The 16,684-nt window shown below is 63.7% G+C and overlaps 3 protein-coding genes across 3 annotated transcripts in view; 1 reads left to right on the top strand and 2 right to left on the bottom strand.

Moving 5' to 3' along the window:
* On the bottom strand, positions 1–3,351 carry PQBP1 (polyglutamine binding protein 1). Its single transcript, XM_065653318.1, has 6 exons — positions 3,137–3,351; positions 2,283–2,394; positions 1,441–1,550; positions 1,236–1,352; positions 1,026–1,086; positions 1–922 (listed from the first exon to the last, which is right to left on the bottom strand). The coding sequence occupies exons 1-6, from the start codon at positions 3,201–3,203 to the stop codon at positions 772–774; spliced, it is 618 nt and encodes a 205-aa protein (XP_065509390.1). The 5' UTR covers positions 3,204–3,351; the 3' UTR covers positions 1–771.
* Positions 3,352–4,641: 1,290 nt separating this feature from the next.
* On the bottom strand, positions 4,642–13,817 carry PRICKLE3 (prickle planar cell polarity protein 3). Its single transcript, XM_065653187.1, is given in 11 exon segments — positions 4,642–5,606; positions 6,326–6,535; positions 7,413–7,590; positions 9,686–9,876; positions 9,879–9,888; positions 11,146–11,283; positions 11,454–11,567; positions 13,031–13,077; positions 13,080–13,243; positions 13,362–13,444; positions 13,747–13,817. Coding segments are annotated over 11 exon segments (1,659 nt in total). The 5' UTR covers positions 13,789–13,817; the 3' UTR covers positions 4,642–5,124.
* A 1,397-nt stretch (positions 13,818–15,214) lies between these two features.
* The window catches only part of LOC135999640 (vasopressin V2 receptor-like), an 8,266-nt gene continuing 6,796 nt past the window's right edge, over positions 15,215–16,684 (top strand). Inside the window, 4 exon segments of the mRNA XM_065653200.1 lie at positions 15,215–15,269; positions 15,375–15,466; positions 15,569–15,682; positions 15,782–15,897. Coding sequence (XP_065509272.1) covers positions 15,379–15,466; positions 15,569–15,682; positions 15,782–15,897 — 318 coding nt within the window. The 5' untranslated portion in view covers positions 15,215–15,269; positions 15,375–15,378.

Here is a 16,684-nt window from a genome sequence, read left to right as displayed (position 1 = left end):
TTTATTGCGGGGTCCCCCCTCAGATTCAGGGGGGTTTTTGGGGGGGTTTTGGGGAATTTGGGGGGTTGGGAGGAACCAAGAGACCTTGGGGGGGGTTGGGGGTGTCCCTGGAATTTGGGGGGTTTGGGGGGGAGGATTTGAGGCGGAATTTCGGGGGAATACCCAGGGATATGGGGGGGTCGGGAGGATCTGAGAGACCCTGGGGGGTGGTTTGGGGGTGTCCCTGTGTTTGGGGGTATCCCCTGAAATTTGGGGGGGCCCCAGTGGGGCTTTGGGGGCTGTTTTGGGGGAGGGATTTGAGGGGAGGCCACAGGGGTTTGGGGGGATCCCCCGGGATTTGGGGGGGTTTATGGGGGTCAGGAAGGATTTCGGGGGTCGGGAGGACCCGGGGGGCAGTTGGGGGGTGTCCCCTGAAATTTGGGGGGTCCCCAGTGGGGGTTTGGGGCTGTATTGGGGGAGGGATTTAAGGAGAGGCCGCACGGCGGATTCCCTGGGATTTGGGGGGGATTGTGGGGGTCGGGAAGGATTTCGGGGGGTCGGGAAGACCCGGGGGCAGTTGGGGGGTGTCCCCCGGGTTTGGGGGTGTCTCCTGATATTTGAGGGGGCCCCAGGGGCTATTTTGGGGGAGGGATTTGAGCGCAGCCCGCAGGCTGTTAGGGCGGATTCCCTGGGATTTGGGGGGGTTTGTGGGGGTCGGGAAGGATTTCGGGGGGTCAGGAGGACCCGGGGACCCCCGGGGGCGGTTTAGGGGTGTCCCCCGGGTCTGGGGGCTCAGTCCTTGGCGCGCGAGGCCTCGGCGTTGGCGCGGAGCACGGCGCCCGGGCTGGGGTACGGCCGCTGCTGGAACAGGGGCCCGGCCGCCGTCGTGTCCGCCCCCGTCTTGGCCTCGTTCCTCTTGGGCAGCCCCGTCGACCACGTCCCCCTGGTCAAAACCCCCTTCGTCAGACCCCCCCTTCAACCTTGGGGGACCCCCCTTAAAACTTAGGGGACCCCCCCTTTCAAAACAACCCCGCGCGCTCACTCACCGGGGGGCGTCCGAGTAGGCGCTGGGGTCCATGGGGTCCAACTCTTCGTCTTTGCGGCTGCCTTTTTGGGGCGAAAAAATGGGATTTGAATGGGGGGGGTACAGACTAATAACCCCCGGAAATACAAGCGGCTCCCCCCGGGTGTCAAACCAGCCCCCCCCCCCCCCCCCCCCCCCCCGCAAAAATTGTAAATTGCGGATTTCGGCGCACTTTTTTTGGGTTTGGGGTACGGCGCCGGCTCGTCGCGCCGGTGGAAGCGCCGCTCGCGGGCCGGGGGTGGCGGCTCCTCCTTCTCGTAGCCTCTTTCGGGGGGATTTTCCTCGGGTTCTGGCACAAAGAAAGGGACCCAGGAGTTCGGGGTGGGGGGGGGGTCCCTGAATAGTGGGGACCCCCCATGGAATTTCCGGGGACTCACCCTGTGCCCCTTTGAGCCTCTTGGCCGCTTTGGTGATGACGGAGTTGGGGTCGTTCGGGGACAACCAGGACACCAGGTCGGTCTCCACGTTCCAGTAATAGGGGAGCCCGCTGCGGGGGACGTATGGGGCCTATAGGGGCCTATAGGGGCCAGGGGAGCCTGGGCAGGGTCCTTATGGCTCCTATACAGGGCCCTATAGCCTCTAGAAAGGGTCCCTACGGGCCCTAAAACACCTATAAGTGGTGCCTAGAAGCCCTATAAAGGGGGCTATAACACCTATAGCGGGTCCCTATAGCCCCTATACTGCTTATACAGACTCTGTGTAGCTCCTATAACACCTACAAACGGTCCCTATAGCTTCCCCAAAAGGGCCCCTATAATACCTATGAAAGTCTCTATAGCTCTTATAAGGCCTATAAAGGTCCCTATAGCCCTATAACCCCTATAAAGGTCTTTATAGCCCTTATAACTTCTATACAAGCCCCTGTAACTCCTATACAAGCTCCTATAACTCCTATAAAGGTCCCTATAACCCCTACAAAGGGTCCCTATAACCCCTACAGCTGGTCCCTATAGCCCCTATAAAGGCCCCTGTAGCCCTATAACCCCTATAGAGGGTCTCTATAAGCGCTACAGCGGGTCTCTGTAGCCCCTATAATGGCCCCTATAACACCTAGGAAGGTCCGTATAGCCCCTGTAACCCCTATAACTCCTATACAAGCCCCTATAACCCCTATAAAGGTCCCTATAAAGGGTCCCTATAACCCCTGCGAAGGCCCCATAACCCCTACAGCTGGTCCCTATAGCCCCTACAAAGGCCCCTATAGCCCCCCGGCGCTCACCAGGTGGGGTCGATGACCTTGTACCAGGGGGGGACGAGCCCCTCGAGCCGCGAGGCCTCGTAATCCACGTGGGCGTCGTCGTAGTCCTGCGCGATGATCTCCTCCTCGGGCTCTAGGGGGTGCCGTCAGCCCCGCCCCCCGCGCCAGGCCCCGCCCCTCGCCAAAGGCCACGCCCCCTGCCCCGCCCACAACGAGGCCGAACCCCAGAACCCGCCCCCAGGCAACAAGCTCCACCCACACGCCCCCTTAAGCCACGCCCCCCCGCCGCACCCCTTGGCTCCTGGCCACGCCCCCGAAGCCATGCCCCCTCAAGCCACGCCCACAACCGCGCCCCATGGCTCCTGCCCACGCCCCCTTAGGCCACGCCCCCCGCCGCACCGCTTGGCTCCTGGCCATGCCCCCTGAAGCCATGCCTCCTCAAGCCACGCCCACAACCACGCCCCATGGGTTCTGGCCACGCCCCCCCGCACCCCTTGGCTCCTGGCCACGCCCCCTGAAGCCATGCCCCCTGAAGCCACGCCCACAACCGCACCCCATGGCTCATGGCCACGCCCCCTTAGGCCACGCCCCCCCCCCCCGCACCCCTTGGCTCCTGGCCATGCCCCCTTAAGCCACGCCCCCTTGTCTTCTGGCCACGCCCACTTAACCCACGGGCCCCCCCCCCAGTCACACCCCTTGGCTCCTGGCCACGCCCCCACCCCCTTGGCTCCTGGCCACACCGCCCCCTTAAGCCACGCCCCCGGCTCATGGCCACGCCCCCGCCGCAACCCTTGGCTCCTGGCCCCGCCCCCCTCCGCTGGCCCCGCCCCCTCCCCGCCGCGGCCCCGCCCCCTTCCCCCCCTGCCGGCTCTTACCGGGCTCCACGTGCTTGAGCAGCCCCCGCTTGGCCAGGCGGGACTGCAGCGCCACGGGCAGCGGCATCGCCCCGGCCTGGGCCCGGGGGGACCCCGTCAGGACCCCGTCAGGACCCCGAACCGCCGAGCTCCCCCGCTCCCCGCTTCCCGCCGCTGACCCGCCGCTCGCCGCCGGTCACGTGAGCTCCCGGCGGCCAATCAGCAGATGAACGCGCCGCCCTGTGCCCGCCCCTCGCCGCTGGCCAATGGGCGCGCGGTCACGTGGCGCAGGGGGCGGGGCCAGCCAGCCCGGGTGCCCGGGTAGGCATGGGAAGGCTTCCGCCATACGGAAAGCGCCATCTTGGAGCCCGTGGGCGCCGCCATGTTGGACCCCGGATGGTTTTTTTGCTTTCGTTCCTTAGTTGGTTGGTTGGGGTTTTTTTTCCCTATTTTGCTTTATTTGCTTTCTTTTTGTTGTTTGGATTTTTTTTTTCCTTTGCTTTTTTGCTTTTTTTTTGTTTGCTTTATTTCCTTTTTTGTTTGCTTCCCTTTTTTGTTTGCTTTTGGATTTTTTTTTGCTTGTTTTTTTTTTTCTTTTTGTTTCTTTTTTTTTTCTTTTTTTGTTTGTTTTGGGTTGTTTTTTTGCTTCCCCGTTTTTGGGGTTTTTTTTGCATTTTGGGTTCTATTGGTTTTTTGGTGTTTTCCTGTTTGGGGCTCATTTTGGGGGCGGCCTCCTTCCCCGTGGTTTTTTCCTTCGCTGCTCCTCCTTTTTTCTTTTTTTTTCCCCTATTTTGCTTTTTATATATTTTTTCTTTTGCCCTTTTTTTTTTTTTTTGGCCTTTTTCCTTGTCTTTGGATTTTATTTTGCTCGCTTTTTTCTTTTTCTTTTGCTTTCTGTTCCGTTTCCGGTCTTTCCGTTGTTAGTTCGGGGTTTTTCTCGTTTTGCCTTTTTCGCCCCGTTTCTTTTTCCTCTCCCCACCCGGGTCCCCACGGGCACCTGCGGCCGCAGCGCAGCCGGGACTCGAACCCACGACCTTTGCCTTATTAGGCCAGTGACTCATCCCTGGGCCACCGGGACAGTGCCCAGTACAGGAGGCTGCGGGTTCGAGTCCCGCCTGCGGCCCCACCCTCCCGGAAGCACCAGGCTGGTGATTTCGTTCGTTTTTCGGGGCGAAAAAAGGCAGAACGAGAAAAACCCCCGAAGTAACAAAGAAAAGACCGGAAAAAGAACAGAAAGAAAAAAAAAAAAAAAGCAAAAAGCAAGGAAAGGAAGCGGGAAAAAAAAAAGCGAAGAAGCAAAGAAAAAAAATCCAAGGACCAGGAAAAAGACCAAAAAAAAAAAAAAACAAACCGAAAACGAGACAAAGACCAAAAGAAAAAGATAAGCCCAAAAAGAAAAAAACAACCCAAAAAAGAAGGAAAGGAAGCAAAAAAAAAAAAAAAAAAGCAAAGAAAAAAACCCCAAAGACCTGAAAAAGAATAGAAACCAAAAAAAAAGAAAAAAGCAAGCAAAACACAACCCGGAAAAGCAAGGAAACGAAGCGAAAAAAAAGCCAAAAAGCAAAAAGCCAAAAACCGCAGAAAAGATAAAAACTAAAAAAACCAAAAAAAATTAACCCCCCCTCCACCAGAGTCGCGCCCCAGCTGCACGGGGCAGCGCTGACGTTTATTAAAGCCCCACGGGGTCAGGGGTCACAGTGCAGAGGTCAGAGGTCACGGCAGGGGGCACCGGGGGTCACAGCGTGGAGGTCAGAGGTCACGGCGGGGGCAGCAGGGGGGTCACAGCGCGGAGGTCAGAGGTCACGGCAGGGGGCAGCAGGGTCACAGTGCGGAGGTCAGAGGTCACGGCGGGGGGCAGCGGGGTCACAGTGCGGAGGTCAGAGGTCACGGCGGGGGGCAGCGGGGTCACAGCGCGGAGGTCAGAGGTCACGGCGGGGGCAGCGGGGTCACAGTGCGGAGGTCAGAGGTCACGGCAGGGGGCAGCGGGGTCACAGTGCGGAGGTCAGAGGTCACGGCGGGGGCAGCGGGGTCACAGTGCGGAGGTCAGAGGTCACGGCAGGGGGCAGCGGGGTCACAGCGCGGAGGTCAGAGGTCACGGCGGGGGCAGCGGGGTCACAGCTCAGGCCACGAGGCAGCCGCGGGGGGGGCGGGGCCGGGGGGGGCGGGGCCGGGGGGGCGGGGCCCCGGGGGGGCGGAGCTGCGGGGGGAGGGGGATGGGCTCCCCCAGGAACAGCCCCTCCCCCCCCGAGGAGGAGGAGGAGGACGAGGAGGACGAGGAGGCCGCGCGGCGCCGCCCGCCCCTCCCCCGCCGCCTCTCCCCGCCCCCCGCCGCGGGTTGGGGGGGGGGAGGGGCCTCCCCGGACGCCTGGGTCCTTCCGGGTGGGGGGAGGGGGCGGGGGAGGGGGAGGGGAGGGGGGGCGGGGCGGGGGGGGGGAGGGGCCCAGCTCAGGCAGCGAGTGGCGGTGGGGACCCCCCCGGCGGAAAGGGGGACCTGGGGGGGGGGAGGGGGGTGAGGGGGGGCCGGTGCCCCCCAGCCCCTCCCAGTGCCCCCAGTGTCCCCCAGTCCCTCCCAGTGCCCCCAGTGCCCCCCAATCCATCCCAGTGCGCCCCAGCATGTCCCAGTGCCCCCAGTGCCCCCAGTCCCTCCCAGTCCCTCCAGTCCCCCCAGTCCCTCCCAGTGTCCCCCAGTGCCCCGCAGTGCCCCCCAGCCTGTCCCAGTCCCCCCAGTGCTCCCAGTCTCTCCAGTGCCCCCCAGTCCATCCCAGTCCCCCCAGTCCCCCCAGTCCCCCCAGTGCCCCCCAGTCCCCCCAGTCCCTCCCAGTCCATTCTAATGCCCCCCAGTCCATCCCAGTGCCCCCCAATCCATCCCAGTGCCCCCAGTGCCCCAGTGCCCCCAGTCCCCCCAGTGCCCCCCAGACCCCCCAGTGCCCCCAGTGCCCCCAGTCCCCCCAGTGCCCCCAGTCCCCCCAGTGCCCCCAGTGCCCCCAGTGCCCCCAGTCCCCCCAGCCCCTCCCAGTCCCCCAGTCCCCCCAGTGCCCCCAGTGCCCCCAGTGCCCCCAGTCCCCCAGCCCCTCCCAGTCCCCCCAGTCCCCCCAGTCCCCCCAGCCCCCCAGCCCCCCAGTGCCCCCAGTGCCCCCAGTCCCTCCCAGTGCCCCCAGTGCCCCCAGTCCCCCCAGTCCCTTCTCCAGTGCCGTGCCCCCCATCTCTCACCACTGGGGGGTCCCCCCGCCCAGGACCTCCTGTCCAGCAGGGGGCGCGGCGGCGCCGGGGGGCGCGCGCAGGGCGGGGAGCAGAAGAGCTGCCCGCCGCGCGGCAGGAAGGGGCAGCCCAGCAGCGGCGCGGCGCAGCCCGCGCAGCGGAAGCAGCCGGCGCGCGCGTGCCAGTGCTGGCCCCGGTGCGACAGCTGCGGCTGCTCGGGGCCTGCGGGCACGGGGGGACAGGGGGCACTGGGGACACGGGGGGGCCTGCGGGCACGGGGGGACAGGGGCACTGGGGACACGGGGGGACGGGGGGGCATGGGGGGGGGCATGGGGACATGAGGGGACGGGGGGGCATGGGGGCACTGGGGGCACATGAGGACATGGGGGGACATGGGGACATGGGGGGCCTGGGGGACATGGGGGCACGTGGGGGCGTGGGGGGACATAGGGACATGGGGGGACATGGGGACAAGGGGGCATTGGGGACATGGGGGACATGGGGGAATTGAGGGACATGGGGGGACATGGCGGGACATGGGGGGACATGGCGGGACATGGGGGGATGGGGGGCATGGGGGGACGTGGGGGCATTGGGGGGACATGGGGGCACGTGGGGGCGTGGGGGGGACGGGGGGACATGGGGGGACGGGGGCGCATGGGGGGACATGGGGGCATTGGGACATTGGGGGGACGTGGGGGCATGGGGGGACAGGGGGGCACGGGGACATGGGGACATTGTGGGGACATGAGGGGACATGGGGACATTGGGACATAGGGGCATTGGGGGGACATGGGGGGGACATGGGGACATTGTGGGGGCATGGGGGAACATGGGGACATTGGGACATAGGGGCATGGGGGGGACATGGGGACATTGGGGGGACATTGGGACATGGGGGGACATGGGGACATTAGGGGGACATGGGGACATTGGGGGACATGGAGGCATCGGGACATTGGGGGGACATGGGACATTGGGACATGCGGGCATGGGGGGGACATGGGGACACTGGGGGGACACGGGGACACTGGGGGGACACGGGGACCGTCGGGGCCCCCCCGAACGCCCGCCGGCCGCCCCCGGTGCGCGCACTGACCGATGTGCTCCCCGCAGGTGTCACACAGGTGTCCCCTCCGCGCCAGGTGACACGGGGGGCACAGCCCCCCCCGCGCGCCGCCCCCGTCCCCCAGGGGGCGCTCGCACTCCCAGCAGCACCAGTGCGGGGGGTGCCAGGCGGCCCCCCCGGCCGACAGCCAGCGCGCCGAGAAGATCAGCTAGAGGGGAGCCACCTATAGGTTAGGGGACGCACCCCCCCGCGGGAGCCCCGGGACACCCTATGGACGCCTTGAAACCCGCCAGGGAATTCTTTGGGTGTCCGGGCTCCCTGCGGCCCCTAGACAGCCCCTACACAGGCCCTGTATATCCCCTGTACAGCCCCTATACATCCCCTATATAGCCCCTGTACAGCCGCTACACAGGCCCTATATATCCCCTGTACAGGCCCTATATATCCCCTGTACAGCGCCTATACAACTCTTATATATCCCCTATACAGCTCCTACACAGGCCCTATATATCCCCTGTACAGCCCCTATATATCCCCTATACAGCCCCTACATATCCCCTGTACAGCCCCTATACATCCCCTACACAGGCCCCTGTACAGCCCCTATACATCCCCTATATATCCCCTATACAGCCCCTACACAGGTCCTATATATCTGCCGCACAGTCCCTATACATCCCCTATATATCCCCTATACAGCCCCTGCACAGGCCCTGTATATCCCCTGTACACCCCCTATCCATCCCCTATATATCCCCTGTACAGCCCCTATACATCCCCTATATATCCCCTATACAGCCCCTGCACAGGCCCTGTATATCCCCTGTACACCCCCTATCCATCCCCTATATATCCCCTGTACAGCCCCTATACATCCCCTATATATCCCCTATACAGCCCCTACACAGGCCCTATATATCCCCTATACAGGCCCTATATATCTCCTGTACAGCCCCTATACAACTCTTATATATCCCCTATACAGCTCCTACACAGGCACTATATATCCCCTGTACAGCCCCTATATATCCCCTATACAGCCCCTACATATCCCCTGTACAGCCCCTATACATCCCCTACACAAGCCCTATATATCCCCTGTACAGCCCCTATACATCTCCTACACAGGCCCTATATATCCCCTGTACAGCCCCTATACATCCCCTATATATGCCCTATACAGCCCCTACATATCCCCTGTACAGCCCTATACATCTCCTACACAGCCCCTACATATGCCCTACACAGCCTCTATACAGCTCCTATACCACCCCTATATATCCCCTATACCCCACACACCCCCTATAGACCCTGCACGTCCCCTACAGACCCTACACACCCCCTATATACCCCATACACCTCCATAGACCCTACACATCCCCTATAGACTACACATCCTCTATAGACCCTACACACCCCCTATAGACCCCATACACCCCCATACACCCCACACACCCCCTATATACCCCACACAACTCCATATACCCCACACACCCCCTATATACCCCATACACCCCCATAGACCCCACACACCCCCTATAGACCCCACACACCTCCTATAGACTACACATCCCCTATAGACCCTACACATCCCCTATAGACCCCACACACCCCCTATATACTCCACACACCCCCATAGACCCCACACATCCCTATAGACCCCACACATCCCTATAGACCCCACACACCCCCTATAGACCCCATACACCTCCATAGACCCTACACATCCCCTATAGACCCCACGCACCCCCTATAGACCCCATACACCTCCATAGACCCCACACACCCCCTATAGACCCCACACAACCCCATATACCCCACACACCCCCTATATACCCCATACACCCCCATAGACCCTACACATCCCCTATAGACCCCACACACCCCCATAGACTCCACACACCTCCTATAGACCCCACACACCCCCTATAGACCCCACACACCCCCTATAGACTACACATCCCCTATAGACCCCACACCCCCTATAGACCCCACAGCCCCTATGGACCCCACACCCCCTATAGACTCCACACACCTCTATAGACTACACATCCCCTATAGACCCCACACGCCCTATAGACCCCACACCCCCTATAGACCCCACACACCCCCTATAGACCCCACACACCCCCTATAGACCCCACACACCTCCTATAGACTACACATCCCCCATAGACCCACACACCCCCTATAGACCCCACACACCTCCTATAGACTACACATCCCCTATAGACCCCACACACCCCCTATAGACCCCACACCCCCTATAGACCCTGCACGTCCCCTCCGGCCCCCGCAGGTACCTCGTCGCAGCCGCGGCAGCGGGGCCGCAGGGTCTCCCCGTGGTGCCGCCCGCAGTAGATCCCCCCCGCGCCGAGGAAGTACAGCAGGTCCACCAGCGGCTGCCGGCACTGGCGGCACTGGAAGCACTGGGGGTGCCACCAGGCGCCCAGCCCCGCCCGCCGCGCCAGCACCGCCGGCGCCCCCCCGCCAGCCGCCGCCCGCACTGCCGAGACAGCCACAACGCGCCTTTTCGCACCCAGTTTTAACCACCGCCCCCCTTTTTTCGGTACATTCCCCCAGTCCCTTTTTCGAGGGTTCGCACCCCACTTTGGGTCTTTCCAGCCCAGTTTCCCCCACTTTTGGGGTGTCCCCCCCACTTTGGGGGTCCCCCTAGATCCCCTTTATAATTTTTTGGGAGGTTCCCCCCGTTTTGGGGTGTCCCCCAATTTTTAACCACCCCCCCCCCTTTTTTGGTACATTCCCCAGTCCCTTTTTTGAGGGTTCCCACCCCACTTTGGGTCTTTCCAGCCCATTTTCCCCACTTTTAGGGTGTCCCCCCACTTTGGGGTTCCCCCTAGATCCCCTTTATAATTTTTTGGGAGGTTCCCCCCGTTTTTGGGTGTCCCCCAATTTTTAACCACCCCCCCCCCTTTTTTGGTACATTCCCCAGTCCCTTTTTCGAGGGTTCCCACCCCACTTTGGGTCTTTCCAGCCCAGTCTCCCCCACTTTTGGGGTGTCCCCCCCACTTTGGGGTTCCCCCTAGATCCCCTTTATAATTGTTTGGGAGGTTCCCCCGTTTTTGGGGTGTCCCCCAATTTTTAACACCCCCCCCTTTTTTGGTACATTCCCCCAGTCCCTTTTTCGAGGGTTCGCACCCCACTTTGGGTCTTTCCAGCCCATTTTCCCCCACTTTTGGGGTGTCCCCCCCACTTTGGGGTTCCCCCTAGATCCCCTTTATAATTTTTTGGGAGGTTCCCTCCGTTTTTGGGGTGTCCCCCCAACTTTTGCCCCCCCTCCCCTTCTTTTGGTACGTTCCCCAGCCCCTTTTTTGAGGCTTTCCGTCCCATTTTTGGGGGTTTCCAGCCCACCTTCCCCCATTTTTTGGGGGTGTCCCCCCCACTTTGGGGTCCCCCTCACCGCACCCAAGGTCTCCCCCACATTTTTGGAGGGACCCCCCCATTTTTATGGGCTCCCCCCAATTTTTTGGGTCCCTCCCCTTTTTTTTTTTTGGGGGGTGGGGGGTCCCCCTGTACTTTTTGAGGCATACCCCCATTTTGGGGGCTCCCTCCATTTTTGGGGTCCCCCCAATACCCTTAGTGTCCCCCCAGTATTTTGGGGGGGGTCCCCCCATTTTTAGCGGGGGGGCCTCCCATATACTTAGACCCTTCAATACCTTTAGGCTCGCCCCAATATTTATGGGGGGCACATTTTTTAGTGTCCCCGCCCCCTATTTTTTGGGGTGTCCCCCCCCCTCCAAACCTGTTGGCAAACGGCCCCGGTGAGCGTGCGGGGGAGGGGCCGCGCTTGGCCCCGCCCTAAACTCTCCCGTTTGCGTTTTTGGGCGAAAAGCTGGAATTCGGCGACTTCCGCGTCGCTCAGGGAGGTGCAATATTCCGGCTGGAATAAAAGGGGGGGGGCGGATTAAGCGGGAGCGGGGGGGACACCCCAACATTTATCACCCCCCGAGGGAAAGGGATGGAGCTGAATCGCCCCACAATGGGTCTGTGAGGACCCCCCCGGCCCCCAACAAAGCCGCCGGCGCCCCCAAACCCCAGCCCCCCCAAAACCTGGCAGTCGTGGGGGGGCAGCTGGCGCAGGAGCTGCCGGTGCCGGTGCCGCTCGCCGGGGCTGTTCACGTACGGAACCGTCTCCTCGGGCAGGCAGGCGAAGAACTGCCGCACCTGGGGGCGGGGCTTAGCGGGGCGGGGCCGGAGGGGGCGGGGCCTGAAGGGGCGGGGCCCCAGGGGGCGGGGCCTGCGGGAGTGGGGGGGCTGGGGGGGGGGAGACTTGGGGGTTATAGGGGATCTATGGGGAAAGGGTTGGAGGAGTGGGCGGGGCTTGGGGGGAGGTGGGCGGGGCTTGGGGGTGGGGTGGGGCTTGGGGTGTGGCCTGATGGGGCGGGGCCACGGGGGGCGGGACCTGAGGTAGGGGCGGGGTCTGGGGGTGGGATTTGGCTGGGGGGCATGGGGATGGAGGGGTGGGTGGGGCTTGGAGCTGGGGGCGGGGCTTCAGGGGGCTGGGCCTTCATGGGGCGGGGCTTCGGGGGTGGGGTTTGGGGGCGGGGCTTCAAGGGGGTGGGGCTTCAAGGGGGTGGGGCTTCATGGGGCGGGGCTTCGGGGGGGCGGGGCTTGGATGGGGGACGAGGGAAGAGGGTGGAGTGGTGGGCGGGGCTTAGAGGAGGTGGGTGTGGCCTGGAGCGGTGGGCGGGGCTTGGTTATGGGGCAAGGGGATCTATAGGGAAAGGCTTGGGGAGGAGGGCGGGGCCATGCCCAGGGGGCGGGGCCACACAGAAGGGCTTCTGACCAATGGGGGCTGTGTGGGCGGGGCTCTGCAGACAGGGGGCGTGGCCAGGCACAGTGGGCGGGGCCTCACATGGTGGGGGGGGGCTGCCCACAGGTAGGGCCGGGGGGGGCGTAAATGGGGAATTTTGGGGGGGTCCTCATAATCTGGGGGGGGGTTGGGGGGACCCTGCTGGGGTCAGGGCTGTAAATTGGAGGGGTCAAGGCTAAAAATTGGGGGGTCACGGCTAAAAATTGGGGGGTCATGGCTGTAAATTGTGGGGGTCAAGGCTAAAAATTGGGGGGTCATGACTGTAAATTGGGGGGGTCAAGGCTAAAAATTGGGGGGTCATGGCTGTAAATTGGGGGGGTCAAGGCTAAAATTGGGGGGGTCACGGCTGTAAATTGGGGGCATCAAAGCTCTAAGTTTGGGGGGGGTCAAGGCTGTAAATGGGGGGATCAGGGCTTTAAATTAGGGGGGTCATGGTTATAAATTGAGGGGGTCAAGACTCTAAATTTGGGAGGGTCAGAGCCAAAAAAAGGGGGGGGTCGAGGCTAAAAATTTGGGGAGGTCAGGGCTGTAAATCGGGGGGGTCGAGGCTAAAAATTTGGGGAGGTCAGGGCTGTAAATCGGGGGGGTCGAGGCTAAAAATTTGGGGAGGTCAGAGCCCAAAAAAATGGCGGGGGGTCAAGGCTAAAATTTGGGTTTGGGGGGATCAGGGCTGTAAATCGGGGGGGTCGAGGCTAAAAATTTGGGGAGGTCAAGGCTGTAAATCGGGGGGGTCAGCGCTATAAATGTGGGGGGATCAGGGCTGTAAATCGGTGGGTTTTGGGGGTGTCGTGGGGGGGGGGGGGGCGGTCGTTACCTGCTCGGGCGTCAGCCCGGGGGGGGCCCAGGCGTATTCCTCGGGGGACACCCCGAATCCTCGTCCGATCCCTTGCGGGGGGGGCGGCGGGGGGGCGCGGGGGGGGGCGGCTTCGGCTCCGCCGCGAGGCCCCGCACGAAGCGCTCCAGCTCCGGGGGGGCCCCCCCGGCCACGTGCTCGTCCCGCGGGCACTTGCAGTGTTGGCAAATCTTCCTGGGGGGGGGGGGGGGGATAGAAAATAACGCCATGAAGTGGGGGACACACACACACCCCCCCCCCACCCCCAACATTTAAGAGCCCCCCCCCCCCCCCCCCGGTTTTATTTATTCACCTCCACGGGTGGACGAGGAATCCGGGACACTGGTCACCGCAGGCCTGACACGGCTGCCCCCGCTGCGGGTCGTCGGCGGGGGGCTGAGGGGGGACGCGCGTGAAAATAAGGGGGGGGCACCCCGAAAATATTATAATGGGGGGGTGGGGAGTTTGGGGAACCCCCCCAAACTGGGCGGAGAGGGGATAGGGGGGAGTAAAGGGAGCGCTTGGGGGGGTATAAATAAGGGGGGGCACCCTGAAAATATTGTTAGGGGAGGGGGGGAAAGTTTGGGGAGACCCACAGCCCCCTCCCGGAGCGCCCCGGCCGCCCCCTCAGCCCCTCCCTCAGGACCCCCCCCCACCCCCAGAGCCCCCGGGACCCCCAAACCCCCCCGGTCCCTCACGGTTCCCGCCGATCGGCGCCGCCGCGACCCGCGGGCGAACATGGCGCGTTCCCACGGCCAGGCCACGCCCCCTGCTGCCAAACCACGCCCCCCGCGTAACCACGCCCCTAACTCAAACCACGCCCCCCCCGCGGCCAAACCACGCCCCTGCCCCAAACCGCGCTCCCTAAGTCAAACCACGCCCCCCGCGCCAAACCACGCCTCCAAGTCAAACCACGCCCCCTTCAAAACCACGCCCCCTCCAAAACCACGCCCCTCCACCAAATCACGCCCCCCTCCAAACCACGCCCCCTCAAACCACGCCCCCTAAGTCAAACCATGCCCCTCCACCAAACCACGCCCCCTACGCCAAACCACGCCCCCTGCTGCCAAACCGCGCCCCCCACTCCAAACCACGCCCTCCCCTGCCAAAACCACGCCCCGTCTCCCTCCCAGCCCCGCCCACAACCCCCCGAGGCCACGCCCATCCCCTGGAGCGCGGGCTCCGCCCCTTTTTAAAGGGCCAGGGGCGTGTTTCTCGGCTTTGGGGGGGGGGGCTGTAGGGATTGGGGGGGGTGGGGAATTGGGGGGGGTGGGAAATTGGGGGGGGCGCTGGAGATTGGGGAGGGGACCCCAAGATTGAGGCTGCGGTGGGAGGAGCCTCTGGGAGTGGCGCCCCGCCCCGCCCCCAAGGGCCTTATCGGGTTATTTGGGGGGCCCCCCAGTCTGGGGGGGGCACCAGTGCTGGTTGTTCGTCCTCAGTGCAGGGCAACAGGTCTGTGGGGCTGGGGGAGTTTGGGGGGTTTTGGGGGGCTGGGGACCCCCAAGTGGGCTGGGGGGGGGGGGGATCTATGGGGCCCGGATGCCTGGGTCCCCTGGGGAGTTTTGGGGGGCTGGGGACCCCCAAGTGAGTTGGGGGGGTGGGATCTATGGGGCCCGGACGCCTGGGTCCCCTGAGAAGGGGGGTTGGGGGACTGGGGACCCCAAAGTGCATGTGCGTGGATCTATAGGGCCCGGACTCCTGGGTCCCCTGGGGAGTTTTGGGGGGCTGGGGACCCCCAAGTGAGTTGGGGGGGTGGGATCTATGGGGCCCGGACGCCTGGGTCCCCTGAGGAGGGGGCTGGGGAGATGAGGACCCCCAAGTGTGTGTGTGTGTGGATCTATAGGGCCCGGACTCCTGGGTCCCCTGGGTGGGTTTTAGGGCTCCGAGGACCCCCAAGTGATTTGGGGGGGTGGGATCTATGGGGCCCGGACGCCTGGGTCCCCTGAGGAGGGGGGGTTGGGGACCCCAAAGTGCGTGTGTGCGGACCTATAGGTCCCGGACGCCTGGGTCCGCTCCCCCCCCCCTCCACGGGTGGAACAGGCTCCGCCCCACGCCGGCTGTTGGGCACTGATAAGGGTGGGGGCGGCCACACCCCCCCCACCCCCCCCACCCAAAAAGGGGACCCAGGCGTCCGGGCGCCCCACCCAACCCTCCCCAAAGGGGGACCCAGGCGTCCGGGCGCCCCACCCAATCCTCCCCAAAGGGGGACCCAGGCGTCCGGGTGAGGCTGATTCTGGGGGGGGGGGGGGGTGATGGGGGCTGGAGGGGTCAGGGGGGGTCGGAGGGGGTTGGGCGCCCCCCGAACTCCTGGGTCCTGTCCCCGCAGCACCATGGCCGCCCTCCTGCGCTGCCCCGTCCTGGCCCGGCACCCCTGGCTGGCTCGGGTTTTGGCCACCGCGCCCCCCCGGCCCCACCCAGGTACCCCCAGACCCCCCCCCAAAAAAACCCTATAAGGGGGGGGGGGGGTGGGGGAGGGGAAGCACCCGGACGCCTGGGTCCCCTAAACCCCCCCCCCACCAGGTGACACGTCTGTGGGTCCCCATTGCCCCTTCATGGAGCTGGGGGGGGGGGACCCCAACTTCATCCAACGCGCCGCCCCCGAAATGCAAGAGGACGTGGCCCCCCCCGATGCAGGTAATTTGGGGGACACCCCCCCCCCCAATCCCCATCCCCCCACCCCCCGGCTCCGGGGGACCCAGGCGTCCGGGTGACCTTTGACCCCCCCCCCCATAGCCCCCCTGGACTGGCTGCTGGAGCTGGAGGAGCCGCCCCAGGACCCCCCCGAACGGCACCTGGAGGAGAATCTGCCCGGTGAGGGGGGTATGGGATCCATAGGGGCTATAGGGGCCGTACGGGGGGGTACAGGGGGCTATAGGGTCCCTATGGGCGATATAAGGGGGTGTAGGGGGCATATGGGGGGTTATAGGGGACATGTGGGGGGGTACGGGGGGCTATAGGGTCCCTATGGGGCGATATAAGGGGGTGTAGGGGGCATATGGGGGGTTATAGGGGACATGTGGGGGGGTACGGGGGGCTATAGGGTCCCCATGGGGTGATATAAGGGGGTATAGGGGGCATATGGGGGGTTATAGGGGACATACGGGGGGGGGTACAGGGGGCTATAGGGTCCCCATGGGGCGATATAAGGGGGTGTAGGGGACATATGGGGGGTTATAGGGGACATACGGGGGGGGTACAGGGGGCTATAGGGGCCCCATGGGGCGATATAAGGGGGTGTAGGGGGCATATGGGGGGTTATAGGGGACATGTGGGGGGGGTACGGGGGGCTATAGGGTCCCTATGGGGCGATATAAGGGGGTGTAGGAGGCATATGGGGGTTATAGGGGACATGTGGGGGGGTACAGGGGGCTATAGGGTCCCTATGGGGTGATATAAGGGGGTGTAGGGGACATATGGGGGGTCAAAGGGGTAACATAGGGGGTTATAGGTGTAATATGGGGGGTTATAGGGGCCATACGGGGGGGTACGGGGGGCTATAGGGTCCCTATGGGGCGATATAAGGGGGTGTAGGGGGCATATGGGGGGTTATAGGGGACATGTGGGGGGGTACAGGGGGCTATAGGGTCCCTATGGGGTGATATAAGGGGGTATAGGGGGCATATGGGGGGTTATAGG

This window comes from Caloenas nicobarica, chromosome 29 (genome assembly GCF_036013445.1).
Source record: "Caloenas nicobarica isolate bCalNic1 chromosome 29, bCalNic1.hap1, whole genome shotgun sequence".
In the NCBI taxonomy this organism is placed as follows: Eukaryota; Metazoa; Chordata; class Aves; order Columbiformes; family Columbidae; genus Caloenas; species Caloenas nicobarica.
This window is presented reverse-complemented; position numbering and strand designations above follow the sequence as displayed.

What these genes read in the sequence shown, in the direction of transcription:
- PQBP1 (XM_065653318.1), bottom strand. Translation starts at nt 3,203, where the DNA reads ATGCCGCTGCCCGTGGCGCTGCAGTCCCGCCTGGCCAAGCGGGGGCTG. An exon ending in GCTCAAGCACGTGGAGCCCG is followed by an intron (nt 2,395 to 3,136) that starts GTAAGAGCCGGC and finishes GGCACCCCCTAG; the next exon opens with AGCCCGAGGAGGAGATCATC. An exon ending in GTACCCCAAACCCAAAAAAA is followed by an intron (nt 1,087 to 1,235) that starts GTGCGCCGAAAT and finishes CGCCCCAAAAAG; the next exon opens with GCAGCCGCAAAGACGAAGAG.